Source organism: Nyctibius grandis, chromosome 3, assembly GCF_013368605.1.
Source record: "Nyctibius grandis isolate bNycGra1 chromosome 3, bNycGra1.pri, whole genome shotgun sequence".
In the NCBI taxonomy this organism is placed as follows: Eukaryota; Metazoa; Chordata; class Aves; order Nyctibiiformes; family Nyctibiidae; genus Nyctibius; species Nyctibius grandis.
The window spans coordinates 36,556,030-36,573,495 of NC_090660.1; the positions used below are offsets into that span (position 1 = coordinate 36,556,030).

General features: G+C 39.3%; 1 protein-coding gene across 2 annotated transcripts in view; it reads left to right on the forward strand.

Annotated features, from left to right (window-relative positions):
- Positions 1-17,466, forward strand: part of FHOD3 (formin homology 2 domain containing 3) — a 433,451-nt gene that overhangs the window by 282,715 nt on the left and 133,270 nt on the right. For both annotated transcript variants that reach the window (XM_068396058.1, XM_068396059.1), the window contains exon 7: positions 11,672-11,783. In XM_068396058.1, coding sequence (XP_068252159.1) covers positions 11,672-11,783 — 112 coding nt within the window. The remainder of the gene's footprint in view (positions 1-11,671; positions 11,784-17,466) is intronic.

Below are 17,466 nucleotides of genomic sequence, written 5' to 3' on the forward strand. Positions count from 1 at the left end.
TGCATGACTTGAATAATTGTAGATGGCTTTCAGATCCTTAAATGCAAAGCATGCGATAAGTAACACATCCGTAACTTATCTTAATATTTTGAAGTATTAACAAGTCATCTAATCCCTTCTCTCTTTAAAATTGATTGCCTTTTGCCTTGAGTACAGTGACATTGTATTACAACAGATGCCTTCACAAACCAAGATGTCACTCAGCCACATAACGAAAGCTGGAATAGTGTGATATGAAGGGGATTTTGGAAACAGGAGTAAAGAGAAACTCCTGTCTGCAATTTAAGTTTATAAAAACTCTTTTCCCCTCCCAGGTTTTTTGATCACAGCTAAGGAAATATCAGCTCGGCCCTGCCCAAGGAAAAGAAGTTGCTGAAACTGCTGTTCTCCCAAACTTTTCCTGTTGCCAGAGGTTCAGCCCAGTGACCATCAGTTGAGGACAGCATAGGTTAAGGCTAATGTTATACATCAATGTAGAGGGCTGGTGGGAAGGCTCAGCCTGCAACCCTTCTATCATTATAAAAAGCAAAAAAGAAAAAGGTGCCAAATGGCCTTAATCGTGTTTCTCCTATGTAGGCACATACACCCCATTCTTGTGATCAATTTTAGTTTGGAAATTCGTCTATTATGTGGAATTCTAATTCCCTGTGGTTTCATATCTTGTTGCTTATTATCTACTTATTTTCCTATTACCCGAACATGAAATATCACTGTTACATCTGTTGCTGAACAGATCATGGGGGTATTGTTCAAGAGAGTCAACGTTATTTTTCATTCATTCTGCTTGTCAGAAATGCACATTTTATTTAATAGACATATATCTAATGCCTAAAGACCCTTCTTGTTTAAAAAGTGGGACATACTCTTAAACTGCTTTGACTGTGACCTATGGACCTTAGGGTCATGCATTTGCAGTAACTACTGAAAAATCGCCTAGTCAGACAGTATGTTTCCAGATGCTAAGTTGCATTAGAATGACATTATACATGTCATAGTATTTCTTTTATTTTTGCATGAGGCTAGTTTAGTATGTGCCCAGCGAAGGTTATCTAATGAAAGGAACAGACTTTACTAGACAGTCCTACTCTATGATCCATAACATGAAAATGCTCAAAAACCCTTGCTATATATAAACAGTCAGAAGTGCATGTTTGTAGAAGGAAAGGAGAGAAGAAAAATGTCTGTTCTTTATCAAAAGCTGTTTGATAGCACATTATATGCTACCATGAGTTTTAGCAGAAATGGCTTCTCACGTTACTGTTGTTTCTCTCAAGCTAAGTGTTTTATACCTTATCTAAGATAATATAATCACAATCCTTACTCTGACACAGAAGGCAGGTCTAGATGTACTGACGGTGTTTATTTGGCTGGAGTCCTAGAAGATACCAGCGTTTGGGAAGGGTTAATAAAAGCATCAACAGGTTGAATACGATGAAATTGCACAATTTGAGGAGAGAAAGAAAATAAAATCTTGACTGTAAATCTTTACAAGTGAAGCACAATTCCTATTCTGGGCACAGGCTGATGGCAAATTTCCAGTGAAATATTTTTGTTTTGTGTTTTGCAATGGAAAAAGCTAAAAATGTAATTGAAACCAAACCCTTCTGTTTCAGCAGTTTCTGAAAGAGCAAAAGAGAAAGATGCTTAAATCTGGGGAGTACCTAATAGCTCTGTGGTTGGGGCTCTTGACAAAGGTGTGATGACACCATCTCAAGAGTCACCTGAGAATAAAGAAGTTTGATCCTTTAATATCCTGTAATTTCCATGTCCTGTCCCATCCTCCTTTCTGGGTGAATAATTATATGTAATTTTCATGCAATGAACAGTTCTCACAGGAGAAACGGAGGGGATCGGTCTGGTTGTTGGGGAGGAAAACAAGAAAAGACTTCTCTCACTTTGTCTTTTGTCCTGCAAAGCTGTGAATGGTCTTCCATTCATACTGTCGTAAAACAAAGAAAGACGACATTTTGGACTATTTCATAGGATGAGAAAGTCACTTCCCCACCTCATGGGAAGATGGTTGTTGGTATTCCAAAAGGAGGAGCGAGGAACACCCAAAAAAACCCTGTAGCATCTCCTGTCTCATTCCAGGATCTGCAGCACTTCGATTTTTAAACTATGTCTGTATGACATTGATGATTGCTATATGAGAAATGTAGCTACATCGTTAGTTCATTACAAATGGCTTAATACAGGGCCGATTTCTACCTCCAATGTATTCTTTCAAAGCTCTCATCAGAATTGCATGTATTCATCTGAGACCTCCTTTGGCCTGTATTATGCTTTGATTTGTTGTATGAATTGCCTGCTTGCTTCTGTGTACAGATTTTTTTCATTTCCCCCCCTTCTACTTCTGGACCATGATTGATGATTTAAATAATCATTTCCAGGCATGAGCCTTTTTTTTTCCTGTTGACCATTCACTAATCACTACTTGCTCATCCCTGTGTTTTGTTGGTAAGCCAGATGAATTTCTTTTTAATGACCGCCTTTCTTTTCATGTCAGAAATCTCACCGCAGATAAATGACAGATACACACCACGTATGTGCACAGACCTTGTAATCATTATCCAGTACGCTTACAAAGTTCTGAGAAATTTCATTTTAAGAACAGTAAATGCATGCATTTCCCTGCTATCCCTAGCATTACATGCTCTGAAGACAGAAAAGCTTAAAGGAACATTCAGAATTAAAAGGCTGCTGTTTAATTAAAATTTTTTAGCTTCTCATATCTAAGCATATAGGGTTTTTCATCTTGATCTAATTCACCTTTCTGCAATGTCCACGTGTTCTGTCCTGAGCCTGCAAGGCACTTAACAGTTAATTTGCCTTATTTAAGCATCTCTCTTTGAAGACTTGAGCAAAAATGGCTGCATATTAAAATGGGGTCTAGGATTATTTTAATATATGCCAACAAAAAAAAAATTCCAATGCTTAAAATAGACACGGCATCATGCACATTCTTGTTTGTGTTACTAGCATATCAGCCCACAGATACATAGATCAGTTAATAGTCATAGTCCTAATGAAATAAAATGCTTGAGTGTACACAATATTCAGTACCTAGAATGGAATATTTACATACTTTATTGTGCTGGTTTCATTGGGATTTTGTTTCAGTTTGTGGCCAGCCGTGGTGATCAGGGACATTAGCAGTTAAATCCAGGGCAGCTGACCCCGGCTGGCCCACAGGTGTATTCTGTATTATTAACAATCAAGTTCACTATAAAAGGGAGGGCTTGCTGGGGAGAGGTGAGGCTGGTTTTGCTCTCCTCCCTCCTGGCCTCTCCCTCTCCCTCTCCCTCTCCCTCTCCCTCTCCCTCTCCCTCTCCCTCTCCCTCTCCCTCTCCCTCTCCCTCTCCCTCTCCCTCTCCCTCTCCCTCTCCCTTCTTCTTTCTCATTGCTAATGATTGATATTCATGGAACCTGCTGCAACTCTGTAGCTAAGTACACTTTTGTGTGTGTTGTGTTATCACTTATATTGGTTTCTTTATTTTATTAATTAATTTTAACCCCTGAGTCTCCCTCTTTTTCCCAATTTCCTTCCTCGGTTGGGGAAGGGACATTGGGTGAGAGAAAAACTGCTATTGTTTAGCCCCGGGTGTGGGCTAAACGAAGACATTTGTGCATACTGTATTTAACTGTTGCTTCCCACACATCTCAGCTTTGTGATACCTCCACATGCCCTGCACACCCTGTGACTTGGGCATTTCTTGCCTCACTGATAACAGAGTAGAGAAACTGGCATGTCTTCATTGCAGCCTCAAAAGCAGGTTTTAAGGCCCCAGCGCATATGAACTCTTTCTCCCTTGAAGGGTGATTACAATCATTTGAGAAGTTTTATGGTGTTCTTTAGGTTATTTAGACTTTTAAATTTTTCATAATTCTCCTTTAAAGAGGCTGCTTTAAAGTTTAGATGGAAAAATTAAGCTGACTAGAAACACTTGGCTCAGGTGACGCAGAAGGATCTCATTCTTCTGATCATTCTGGCATTCAGGAGCCACGGATAGAAAGGAACTGGATTATTAAATAGAGTTGTCACCCCTTTTGGAATAAAGTAATTGACCTCAAATGTCGGTTTTGGAGAAGAGAGAGAACAGAAAACACTTGGTTTGTTTCTTTGCTCTGTAAGGCATGTGCAAATCCTATTAACAGGGGTTTCCAAATGTTTTACCCCCTAACGTCCTTCTCCTTGTTTGACACCCCCATACCCCCCAATCTGATATATTTTTGTGTGAATTACGTACACACTGTACAACATATTTACAAAGCTATTTGCTCTTGCTGTAGACATTATGGTTCTTTCCCATGTGTAGTCATACCTGCGTACTTCTGAGATAGCTGGTGTCTAGCCGTCATATCAGAGGTGGCTCTCCCTGCTTGTGCACCCAGTGCTGGCTGGCTGAAATCAGTACCAGTTGGTTTTCTGCCATGCCAATGTGAGAAAGGCCCAGTAAGATGCTGGCTGCAGTGGAGACATCCTTGTTACATAAACGTGGATGAACAGCTTGTGAAATACTAAAATGACATTGTTCCGGAGATTTGAGAAATTATTTATATTATGAGAATGAGAATGAGAAATTATTAAGTATTATGATTAATACTTATAAGAAAATACTGTGATGTTGTATGTGTCAGGTAAATTATGTTTCTAAAAGACTGGCTATGGATACACATCCCTGGCAAAGGGCCTTCATATATCATGCACATACCTGGCACTGACCTGACTGAGAAATAAGATCAGCCTCCTGCTTTGTACACATCCTGTTTTATGGACTGTAAATACCTTAATTTCTACCAAAGCTGTGCTATGCAAAGGGATGCCAACATAAGATTATCCAGTTGTCCTTCCTCCTCCTCATCTGTTTTCAATATTAGATTTCTGATTTCAAGATTAGATATTTCTCTGAGAACAAGGGCAGAAGTGTTCCAGATGCATTTTTATCTTTCAGGGAAAGAAAGCGAACAAGCTGGCACGGTTCTGGGATCTGCCATAAAATACAGACACCTTATGCCACAGCACTAGTAAGATAAGATTGCATTGTGCCATCGATAGAGGCAAACCGTCTTTCATACAGAACAGACAGCTCTCATTGCCCATATCCAGTAATGCTGAAGTTGAAGCACAACCCTGAGGCCTCTAATGCCATGTAAACCAACAGTAAAATAGTAAGCTAGTAGCAAACAAGTAGGTAGAGAAAACAAAGTTTTCTTCTAGTACATATATTCTTCTAAAATATGTACTCGTCTCTTTGTATATGTGGAAGTGTGTGTGTGTATTTTTAGATGTCTGTAGTTTTACCAAGTGCTGAAGGAGCTTCTTGACCTATTAGCAACAACAAATATGGCAGGAAACCAAAGAGATGGTTGCAAACTCTGGTTGAATCCCAAATTATAATTTGGAAATGTTAGAAGATGTTTTTCATCACTGCTCCACTGTAGAGCTTTTTCTTTTTCTTTTTTCTTTTCTTTTCAATTTTATCCTTGCCCACCTCATGAGATTCATCCAGAGACATGTAAGCCAAAGCTGTGCTTTGGTCTGACTCCCCTGTCTGAAAAGGAGACAAAGGATGAGAACAACAGATCTAGAAACATATGGAACATGTAAGAAATCCTAGGAGAACCTCATGTTTTTTTCGTTATGCACATCTAACTTTTTGTTAAAGTAAACATGTCCTGTACTTATTTTTGATGGCCTTGGCAGTAATGCTACAAGCTCAAGGTGAATGTTGTTAGGACTAAATTTTCTTATGACAGGTTTTAACTGGCACTTCTTGTACATCTTCCTTTTCTTCCTCTTGTCTTTTTTTGCCTATGATTCTCCCTTGAAAAATACCCTTTACTGGTATTGAGTCCTGGTAACTCCTCCTAAAAATCAGGGAAAATTATAGATAACTTCTTGTAGCATCACAGTATTTAATTCTATCTGCTCATTGTGAATAAGAGAATGTGAATTTGAACAAGAGTTAGTAGTGTGTCTTTGTGTCAAAGAAGGCCAACCGCATCCGAGGCTGGGCTGGTGGGAGCAGAGCCACCAAATTGAAGAAGTGCCTCTCCCCATTCAGTGCTGATAAGACTGCATCAGGAATTCAGGGCTGCTGTTTTGGACTCCTCAGTATGAGAAAGATATTTACCTACTGGAGCGAGTCCAGCAGGGCTTCACTGCAATGGTTAGGGGGAAGAGCACGTGATATATGACAAAGGGAGCTGGGTTTGTTCATCTAAGATGAGAAGGCAGGTGGTGTTAGGTCCCTTCCAATTTAAATTATTCTAAGATTCTCTTAAGCTCAATATTTATGTTTCCTTTTCCTTGCTTACTACGAAGGAAAATATAAAATTATTATATTATTATTTTATGCTATTTTATATATATACAATAGATATTATATATATGATTTATAGATATATATAAAATCTTCTGTTCTAGGAAGATCTTTCCTTCTCTGGTGAAGGAGAGGGTGGTTTTATCCACTTGTGAAACATGAAACTGAGCCACATTGCAGGTGCTGGCTGTTCCCGCAGCACTAGATCTGAAGTCAGGGGCATCTTCACACCCCACAAGAAAGAAGGGTTTCAGCTTTTCTGCGCGTCTTCCACCGTCCGGTTGGACGCTTGCTGCACTGCAGGTTTCTTTAGTTGCAGCTCCGCCTGGCTGCATTTTAGCAATGTGATGAGTACATGGCCTATAAGGCCATGTCCATGCTTGGATTAGGCCTCAGAGGATTTGGCCATAGTAAATCTTTAGTTAAAAATTCAATGCTCATTTCTCCTTTAAATTTGACTAGCATAAATCCAAAGCAACTACATTGCCCTAAGTGAAATATTAAGTTTTTAGTCAATTTTGGTTTTGCTTTCTTCCTTTTTTTTAAAAAAAAAAAAAAAAAATCTTCAATTTTTAAATCTGAACTTTGCAACTATTGCTTTGGTCTCTTAAGTCAATGAACTTTCTGGCAACATTCCATGTAAAGGCTTAAGCCTTTCCTGGCAAGTGATTAACAACTGGGACAAGCCCTTCCATGAAACACGAGTTTTGTGGGCTGCTGTGTGGTCTGTTTGGCTGGGTCTGTAACACATTTCCGATTGTCTAAATATAAAGAGATAAAAAGGAAAGGGACTGCCAAACTCCACTGTATAACATAAAACGAGTCGGAGGGACAAGGTTTATAATTTTTCTTCTTCCTTTTACATTGCTGGCTACATCTTATCTTTAGCCAGAAGATGCTAACATCATTTCCTCTCTATAAATTGGCTCACACGTAATACAAAAACACTATGACTTTTTTTTCTAATTTAATAAAAGTTTTCATACTTGGATACTGTGAAATTCAAGAATCCTGATTTAATCTCTGAACTGTTAAAACATTACTTTACTGAGCCAGTGGGTGTGTATATTGCCTCAGTGAGCCATCTTAATATTTGGGGTGGAAACTGGAAATTAATCACAACCACCTATGCTTGCAAAGTGATGATACCCAGGCTTTTTTTTACTGAGCTAGCACAAGCATATTTCTGCCTCTTGTATTGCTCTTACGACATCTAGTCCTGTTTGAACTAATAGCGTGAATTCCCCGTGGATTTTAACAGAACTGCATCTCTGCTGAAACTGATTCAGAAAGCACCTTCGCTACTGAACGAAAGCCCAGTAAATCCCAGAAACAGCCTTAAAAGCCTTCATGAAGTTTTTAACAGTGATTCAGATGAATAGTGATTCACCTACTCATGAATGAAATATGAAACCTGCTTCTGTTGCTCCCATTGCTGTGCCATCTGGGTACATCATGTGAAATAAAACCATACCAATGACTGGTAAAAACTCTCATGGCTTCACAAAGGGAAGCAAGAAAGTCAATGAATTACTGCTCTTTTTTCCTCTTAAGCAATCTCCCAGTTTTGAGATTTACAGTTACTTTATTTGCAATGTAGCTGTGTACTATTTAAATAATTGAAAAGGCATGCCCTGCAAACACATTTTGTAATTCACTCACGAAGGTATGAGGATCTCTCACTTTGATAATCATCATAGTTAATCACAAATAAAAACTTTCTTAATAGCTCTGGTATTTTGAAAGTTGTGAAACAGGCATTCTTGGTCTTGGTTGAAACCTTTCCCGTTGCGATACCCTACACTTAACCTGTCACCAGTAGCAGACATGAGCTGCTACATGCAGGTCAGCCCCACAAGGGGTCATGAAGGGATCGTTTAACAGGTAGGTCATCACATTGGAGGCCACGTAAGAAAATACACCATGCTTCACATGGGTCTTGGCAGCAAGTATCACTGGAACAGACCTTTCGGAGACTTCTTGGTGCCATGGTAGATAATCAGAGTTGATTTTAGTGTGAGCATATCAGGCTCTGGACTGTCCTTGTGATAGGGGGTGACAGGTTATCAGATGTCTTGGAGAGCCTTTGGCTGGCTGAAGACTTCAGTTTCGAAGGGGCAGTGCAGCAGCTCGATGATTGCCTGCTTCTATCAAGAAGCACTATTAAAGCAGTATTAAAAAGCCCCATTGTCGGATGTGTGCAAAGGTTGTGTGTGTCACAGGTAGCTAGTAAGTCCCCAGTGTAGGCATTGTGCAGCTTAGTCTAGGACTGCAGTATTTTGGTGTTGTGCTTGCCCAAGGTGTCCAAAGAAGCATGCAGGCTTAAAAGTGCCCACAGGGGTCTCAAAAGCCATTTTATATCGAGCAGGAAGGAGCGTGTTTTAAATGCAGTTTTTCTCAAAGCTACTGGCTGTGCTGACTACCAGCAGAAAACTGCCGTGGTATGTACCATCACCTACAGACACCTCCACTTCCCAGGGCTGATTGACTATTTTGTGAGGAGTTGGATAAACCCTGAAAATTTGCACGTTGAGGAACTGAACTTACAGTGTCCTTCTACTAGCTAAGTGGCAAGCAAAACATAGCTTTTCTAATCACTCCTTTTCTCTGCAACTGCTTCTGGATGGTATTTATTCCTTACTCTGTCATCTGTTAGGTTGTTAAGCACAGGAGGTTGACATCTGCAGACAGCACCTTAATAATCAGCCAGCTTGAGCTTTGGTCTGGTGCACCTGCAATGGGCTGCCCTGAGGCTTTACAAGGTTCGCAGCATGACAGTGGCAAGGTGTGCAGGGACAAGCTCCATATTACCGCAGCTGCCACGGCCAACAGGCAACAGTTAGAGCAAAGGTGTTGCAGAAGTCCTTCTTACTTTCTGGAAGAAAAAGAGATTTGCAAAAAGCAGACATAAGCCCAATGTGTCCCCCACTTATTGGTGTCAAATGGAAACGTAAGGGAACTTTGTCATTGAGTACTTATGTGTAAATGCATTCCATTGCCACCATGTGGCCAAGCCTTGAGGTTTTAAGGACCATCAAAAGTAATATCCAAGATTTCCTTTCTAGGGAAGGGATCCTGATCAATTAGTAGGTAGTACACAGGTGTTTTTCTGGGAAATATGTTAATGCTAGAATTGTTTACAGTAATCTGATAACTCCTGTTTTATGAAGTAACTTTACAAAACAAGTAGAAACATGTTGGAAATTCTTACACTACGTCTATTAAACAATTGAACTTGGTTGCTGAGGGAAATGTTATTGCAGAGCAGAAACAGTGTGGTATTGGCCGGCCAGGCAAATGCACAGATGTCCAGCACAACTGTGAGGAAGTGATTTGTTGGTGTATCAGCAGTGCCTTTCCAAGGAACAGTTACACTGTGTGTCATCGGATTTCTATTTCCTTTAATTTGACTACCCCATGTATCTATGAATTATCACTGCAGCAGTACAACCGCAAATTAGGCTAACCAGGTGTCTTAAGGGACCTGGTCAGGTTTGTCACTGGGGTTTCCTGGCTGTCAGCCCTAAAAATAACCAATTTGATGATACATCAAGTCTGAAAGAGTCTAGATTCTACAACAGAAGATTTTACATTGCTAGGTAGTATCACTGCTGTGCATTGAGCTCAATTCAGCAGAAGTGGGTAAAACCTGAGAAGCCAGGGAGAGATCTGGGTCAGTGTTCACACTAAACTCAGTGTTCGTAGCAGTAAGCTGCAACCTGCATTTTAGCTCATTACCTTAACGTGAGCTTTAGTACATCTCTGTGAGTGGCAATATGAACACAGTAGCTTGAGTCTATGCCTGTTGCACTTGCAGTCTTTTTTAGAATATAGACACAGTCGCTGTCTTTACATCTAGAAAATGATTAATGGTGATTGTTTGCCTCTTAGGAGAGTTGTGTTGCAAGGCCTTGAAAAAATGAAGGAATGGGAATGAGCTAATACTAACAGAAACTATACATATATGTATATATATCCCTGAAAGAGTTTAGCAATACAGTATATTGATTTTTTTTTTTTTCCTTTCCCTCTGGGTGAGACATTTTAATGACCAGGTGGTTATGTTTCAGAGTGCCTAGCAACTTAATGTAATGAGGCAAAGAAAGGGATTTTCTGGACTGTGGCTTATCTCTACATAAATGTGTCCTAAAGTAGATTTTAAAATCTGTCAGTGGCAAAGGAGAGTAGTGACCACATTACTGTAGCTGTCTCGTTAAAAATCTTACACGCTGTTGGATAGGTTTGTTGCAGAACAAGGTAGCAGAAAAATACAGTAAACTTACAGATACCTGTTTTTCTGGAGCTTGATTCAATCACACTAGATGGGAAATTGTGTTTCTGGGACCAGCAGTGTATCACCTTTTATTTCGCTTTAAATCCATGATTTAGATTGAGGATATAACAGATTTGACCTGGAATCAATTCTCCTAGTAAAAGTCCTCTCAGCTGGGCATGTAGAGCCCTGCCTATTAAAAACTCATCCTCCTCTTATTAAAAACTCCAAATATTCCCTTAAGTAAAGAGTTGTTTTTTCACATACCTGATCATGCCAAGCAAGTCCCTGAAAAATCTTACTCAGCACTTTGAAAATTATTTAATAGTCAAATGATCATCTCTGGAAATGGGAGAGCTGTGATGAAGCTGATAGAGATTGGCTATTGATTTCCAATAGGTCTGTTATATCGATGTCGAGTCTTTGCTGAATTCACACTCCTGGGGATGTTCAAAAATGAGTTTGAAAACTTACAGAAAGCTCAGCTCCAGTAAATCACACATTTTGTGACAGGGTGGGATAGTTGGAGATTAAACACAGTTTCTCTCCAGTTGTGTAAATAATGACTATCAATGTATTAAATTATTTAAGCATTAAATATTGACATTGTAAGAAAAGAAAAAAAGCACGAGGAGAAAATCATCCCATCGTACAGCAATTTGACATCATTAAAAGCTCACAGTGAAAGAGGGAAATAAATGTTGTGTTGAGAAATAGAGGAATATATGTGTTCTTAGCTCAGTAGATTCTGTGTACATCAGGCTTTGGACAACAATGTTGGGGATATACATAGATGCATGCATAAGTGTTCAACCTTCTATAAAATATGGCAGCGTTAAGCTTTCGTTTGGATTCATTGACTGTTGAGACTTGCCTAGGAGAGCACTGTCCAGTGAATGAAATTTCCAGCCAACTGTCTACCTTTCATTTTTTCGGTCCTGGCACGGCTTTATCTCTTCAGTTCGTGTGTTACTACCAGATTTGAATTGCTGCGCTTGCATCTTGCTCAGTGTCATGTAGCACATCTGGAAATGTTGTGGTTTGCTGAATGACAAGTCACACTCTTTCCTTACAGTTCCGCCTGGTGGTAAAGACAGCGCTGAAGCTGCTGCTGGTGTTTGTGGAGTATACCGAATCCAACGCACCGCTTTTAATCCAGGCAGTATCTACCGTTGATGAAAAGAGAGGTGAGTAGCCTTACATGGGGGGTGCAAAATCCCAGCGCTGCTGACATCAGGGTAGCATTTCATCATTGATTTCAGTGGTTCTAGGGTTACTGTCGTGATGCCTGCTTTGTGCGACATACCCTTCATTTCTTGATTAAAAGCATATTTTAAGTATTCATGCAATTTAAGTTTGTTTTGAGGAATGAGTTCTAATGGGAAGGTGAAGAGTGAAAAGCTGAGGAACCTGGCTGCTTCTCTGTGCACCGCAGTCATTGCCCCTTCCCTGCACCCACACGCAAAGTGAGCCCCATTGCATCTTCCGACCCTGGAGGCTCCTCGGGCCAGGCTGTCCTTCCACTTCCTTCTGAGAAGCAGCAGCCTGATTTAGAAGAGAAAATTATATCTAATCAGTGTAATCCCTTTGAAGAGAAAGACGAGGTCAGTAATAGTACAGGCTTTATAGTAAAAGTAAAACCATCTGTTGTTACATTAAAATAAAGCCCTTGAGCAGATATTGTACTATGAAATCTGTTACCCTTCAGGCTCATGAAAAATACTTGAATATATATATTGTATTTTTTACAAATAAATAGAACAAAAATGGTTCGTTCTTGTTCTTCCCACAAAGCCATTGCTAAGCTCCCGGGGCATTCTCTCTTGATGCAAAACATTCCTTTGCCTCAAGGAGAGTTTTTGAGGTTGGAAGAGCCATTGTTGTGGTCTCAAACACATGGAGGTTGAAAGCAAGATCCCCTCTGTGGAGCAACTGCCTCCATGCTGAACTTGTTTGAGCGACTTGATATGGTAAAAGTGAAATAAAAAAAGTTGGGGGATGCGGGGAAGGGTGGTGCCAGAAATAGGAGAAAGTAGCTGGGTTTTACTTTCAGCTATCAGCATGAGTGTGTTGAAAAGACCCCCCCAAAAAACCCCGAATTGTCTCTTATGGCAGGGGAGCAGACAGGGGCAATTCAAAACCAGTGTAACACTTTGAATGGTGGACTCTTCAGGTTGGCTTTCTGTTTTGAATTAAACCACCTTACAATGCCATAAGCAGAACTGTAATTACAATATTCATATAATTGTGAGTTCTATGATTTGTTTTTACAGGCATACTTAGTATTTCCTCAGCTCTCTGAACTCACTGGTATTCTCAACATGTTCAAATTGCTATCTGTTCACATGCTAGCAAATCTCATTAAAGAAAAAAAGAGAGAGAAAGGAGGACCCTAAACACACTGCCATGCACTGTGTATTCCCTTCTGTATCTGTAAAACAGCCTCAGGCAAACATTTACATGCCTCAAAGTAATAAAACAACTTCAGTAACAACAGAATACATGTTAAAAAAAAAAGTGTTGCATGTAGTTAGATGGATGCTTGTTAGGAGCATGAGGAGAGGGTTTATGGGAATTCTCATACCTGTGGGTTGATGGATTGTCTCATGAACTCTTGCAAATAACTTAGCCCAAAATACCCAGTTTTCCTTCCTTCCTTTTTTTTTTTTTTTTAATTATTAAGCAGTTATGCTTAGCTACAAAAGAGATGTTTTTTTTCCTTGTTTTAGACTTAGTTCCTTTTTTAGGTCATCAATATAATAGCCCTTCACTTCTGGCTGTGGATGTGCTATGTTTTAATTTATATTTTGAAATTAGGGCGTATAACTGAGTACCTGTCTTTAATGACTGATTTAATGGAACAGAAATCCAGAGGAAGAAAAAGCGATGTGCCTTTTCTTGAAACATTGTCATAAATCTTGCAGGTATATAATTAAGTTTAGCACTGCTTTGAAAAAAGTCCAATGTTTCATGTACATACAAGGTGATGAGATATGACATAATTCCTCAACATGTGTACCACACATGATTAACATAAAGAACCCCATAATAACTCAGCCTGGTTTCAAAGCGATCCCATCTGCGGTTTTGATGTGAGAATACATCCATATGCAGACTGAAGCACAGAGATCCGTGGAAGTGCTGGCTTTACTCTCAGATACAAGCAGACCATAAGTGAATAACTGCATGGCCCTCATCATATAGGAAGTAGCTTGTAGTTATACTTCCATCTAGACACCCCTTCCCCTGCCCTTTCTTGTTTCAGAGCCCCAGAGGAATTTGATCTCTTTTCAGTTTAAGCATACCGACACTGTGCGGGCTCTGGAAAGCAGAGCTGGCTTTGCACTCTGCTGTCTGGGGCTGCTTTATCACAAGCATTTTTTAGGCCAGAGATTAAAGCTCTGTGGCTGACCTGGACACTGTCACGTACTGTTTGTGAATTCTCACTTCTTTTTACATTATTTATAAATGGCCCACGTCATCACTATCTCCACTTTTCCTGCCATTTCACGCATAATTAGATATCCAGTAAATTAATGCCCATATTATAGGTATGATGGAAGGCTGTATGTTCACACATATTTAAAAAGCCAGGAATACAAGATGTTGAGGTCTCTCCAAAAGCATTAGTATCTTTTCATCCTATGGCAACTAGAGACAGGCACTCTGTAAGTTGGTGGCAGTCCTCATGCATGGTTCTGGCCTGATGCAAGGCTTTCCATAGTTTATACATAATGTGCATGTCCTGTGTAGTTATGATGTCAAGATTTTGTGTAAGGCATTAAATTAATTTTTTTCTTTTTCTGAGATTCATATGTAAAAACATTTAAAGGAGAAACTAAGAAAAGACTGAGACTTAAAACAATAGGCATCAATATTCAATAGACTGTATTAATTTAATCTAGGCTTAATTATTACAACCCCATAGTTCTCCGCATGTTTATGCTCCATGCGTGACTACTTGGAGCGCTGTAGTAGCACCAGGATTGAGGCTCCAGCCTTCCTGTTGGAGTAGCCACGATAATGAGCTGTTACCAGTGAGCAGCCTGTAAAAGGCAGTCGAGCAGTTCTCATTTCACCCGTTAGAAGACAGGAGAACACACACAAAACTTGACCTCTGCCGTTTTACTTCAGTGAGCCTGTTTCATCACTCCCATCAATTTTGCTGGGAGTCCTGCATGGAAGTCAGAACCTTATGGGAACATCCCGATCTGCTCCCAGTGGAATTGGTGGGATGCTACATCATCATTCTTTTACATCATCATTCTTCTACATCACGATTGGGTGGAGGAGACAGGCTGGAAAGTAGACCTTTTTGAGAATTGGCAAGCGTGAATGATTACACTTACTAATCTTAAAAATAATCTCCGTAATATGCAAATATTAAAGGGATTACGTTTTTTACTAGGAATACGTATGCATTTCCAAGCCTAGATTTGAATTTAGGTTTTTCAGGATTTTTTATATTTTGACCATTACACAGAAAATGGAAGCTGTAGATTTTAGCTCTGCATAATAGTTTCCTCAAAGGTTCCTCTTAATGGAGAGCTTTTAATATTCTCCATGATACAAATAGCCTTTTAAAGGAAAAAGGAAAAGATACCTCATGTTTTTCATATCTCTTGTATGAGCATCATTGTTTTACTACAGCAGCAAATGAGTTTAGAAAAGTCATCAAGTTTTTTAGTCTGTGATTTTCCAAGGTATCTTTCAGAAAGTTTTTCTATGCAGCTTTAAGGGAGAAGGAGTTCTTTCACTATCATCCTATCATTTTAAAATATGCCTTCAAAATTGATTTTTTTCATGTAGATTCCAGCCTGTGGTCTCATCGTTAAGTGATGACTCTGCAGGAACAACATATTTGGAAATCCAAGCTCAGGGCATGAGAGTGGCTGAGAGCAGACACCTGCTCTAGCTCTGCCCATATCCCATGCTGTCCGTATCATAGATTGGAAACTATAGGCTCTCATTATATATTAGCAAGAAATATTAACCCAAGTACAGTAATGCAGTAAGTTCATGGTGCAACTTCCACACCAGAACTGCCTTGTCCCCACGTGGGTAGATGGTCTTATGGCTATTTCCATCTTCACTCCTTGGCTGTTCAGCTTGAGATCGTAATGAGGAAATTAGCATTTGAAAATAAAGGTTTCATCTGGTACAGACTGGAGTACCTCTATTGAAGTCATAGACGGTACTGCCTCCTCTTGATATTAGTTAGAGAATAGATGAGGAATTTCAAATTTAAAGATAGATTTTGGAAATTGCCTAAGTTTAATTGCAGCATCTTAATTAAAGCCTTTGAAAGAGGGGTGAGCTATTACAAGGCTGCCTTACTAGTAAGTGCACCTGATTAACAATTTGTAAAAATGGTATTCTGAAACAGAGAAGCAGCATGGGTAGAAGAAAATTGTATATCATCCTTGCAGGAAAACAGCCAGGCAATCCTGAAAATGTCTTTATGGTAACGGAGAAGTATCAAGACATTCAGGCAAAAAAAAAATCAAACACCAGGATGCTGTCTTTAAAAAACAAAGCAGGATTGTTCCAATAAGAATAAAACGTGCCTGCAAAATAAAGGCATGTTTCCCTAGAAGGACTCTCACTGAATAATGCAGTAGGGATTAAATAATTATTTTTTCATGTTTTTATCAACTTGCTTTTTTCCAAATGGCATTGTTATAAGTCAGACTTGCATGGTTTCCCCATTTTGTTTCTCTTTCTTATTTTCTTACATTTTTATTTTTCACTGGAAACCACAGGAAGACATTTTTGTAGTGAGGATATCATTCCTGCTGTTCATATATCATTTGTGAGCTGGGTGGATTTGTTCCACATGTCTTTTGAACATGTACTGCACAAAATGTCCGGTAATATAGAGAATCTAGTAAAGAGATGTCTAGTGTATTTTCATTACAGTTGTGTATTTGAACTAGTATTTAATTAGTAATGCACATAAATACATTTGGAGAGCTGAGAGTGAAACCCTCCCCCTTCTTTGACTTTGCTCGAGATAAGGAAGTTCTGATTTATTATTCAGTAATAAAGATCAGAGAATGTCTGAAAAAGAAGGGAAAAGAAAACAAGTAATACTGCTGTCTGTGTGATCATTAATAGACAGGTTTTTCCACACAGTGCTCTGCCATCGCCTTGAAAATGGAGATCCTTGGTTAGCAGAGATTTTATGTCTGTGTAGCAGGATATATATATAATATCAGCATGAATAAACAGTGACTGTTATCACTGTGAGAGCAACGCAGAGTTTTAACATCGGGGTCACTGACCAGTCAGCAACAGGTGGTTGTGATGAGACATTTGCATTTTACTGCCTGATTATACTCAAACTGTCGTCATGCCTGTAGTGTTTAGGGGATGCGGGCGGTTGGAATGCTCTGCGTGTTACGCTCTGAGATTCAAAGACTCTCGCCGTTATGCTTGTGTAGTTGAATTGAGTATCTCTAAGTTAGGGTTAGCTTTCTGCTTTGTCCTCCTCACCTTTAACTTTACTCCAAACAAAACACTGAATTACAGTCTTTCATTATTTACTTCAGTTTCCTAGATAAAATAGTTATGTGGATTTTTTCTTTAGTAAATGCAATTATCTGCCTTTTAGCCAAATTAAATAGGGTGGTTTTACAAGGTACATTCCACACAAGAGATTATCTTGAGTCTGACTCTCTAATGTTTTTGGCACAATAACTCACTAAGCCATTTTGGTTTAGGCATCAGATAACCATGCAAATGCAAATCAACATGCAAATCAAGCAAATACGTCATAACTAGAAGCACAAATGTTGACCTTACTTAGTGGAAAAATGAGAGAAATGTATCTGAAAGTTCTGTAGAGGGGATTTTTATTAAACTGATTTG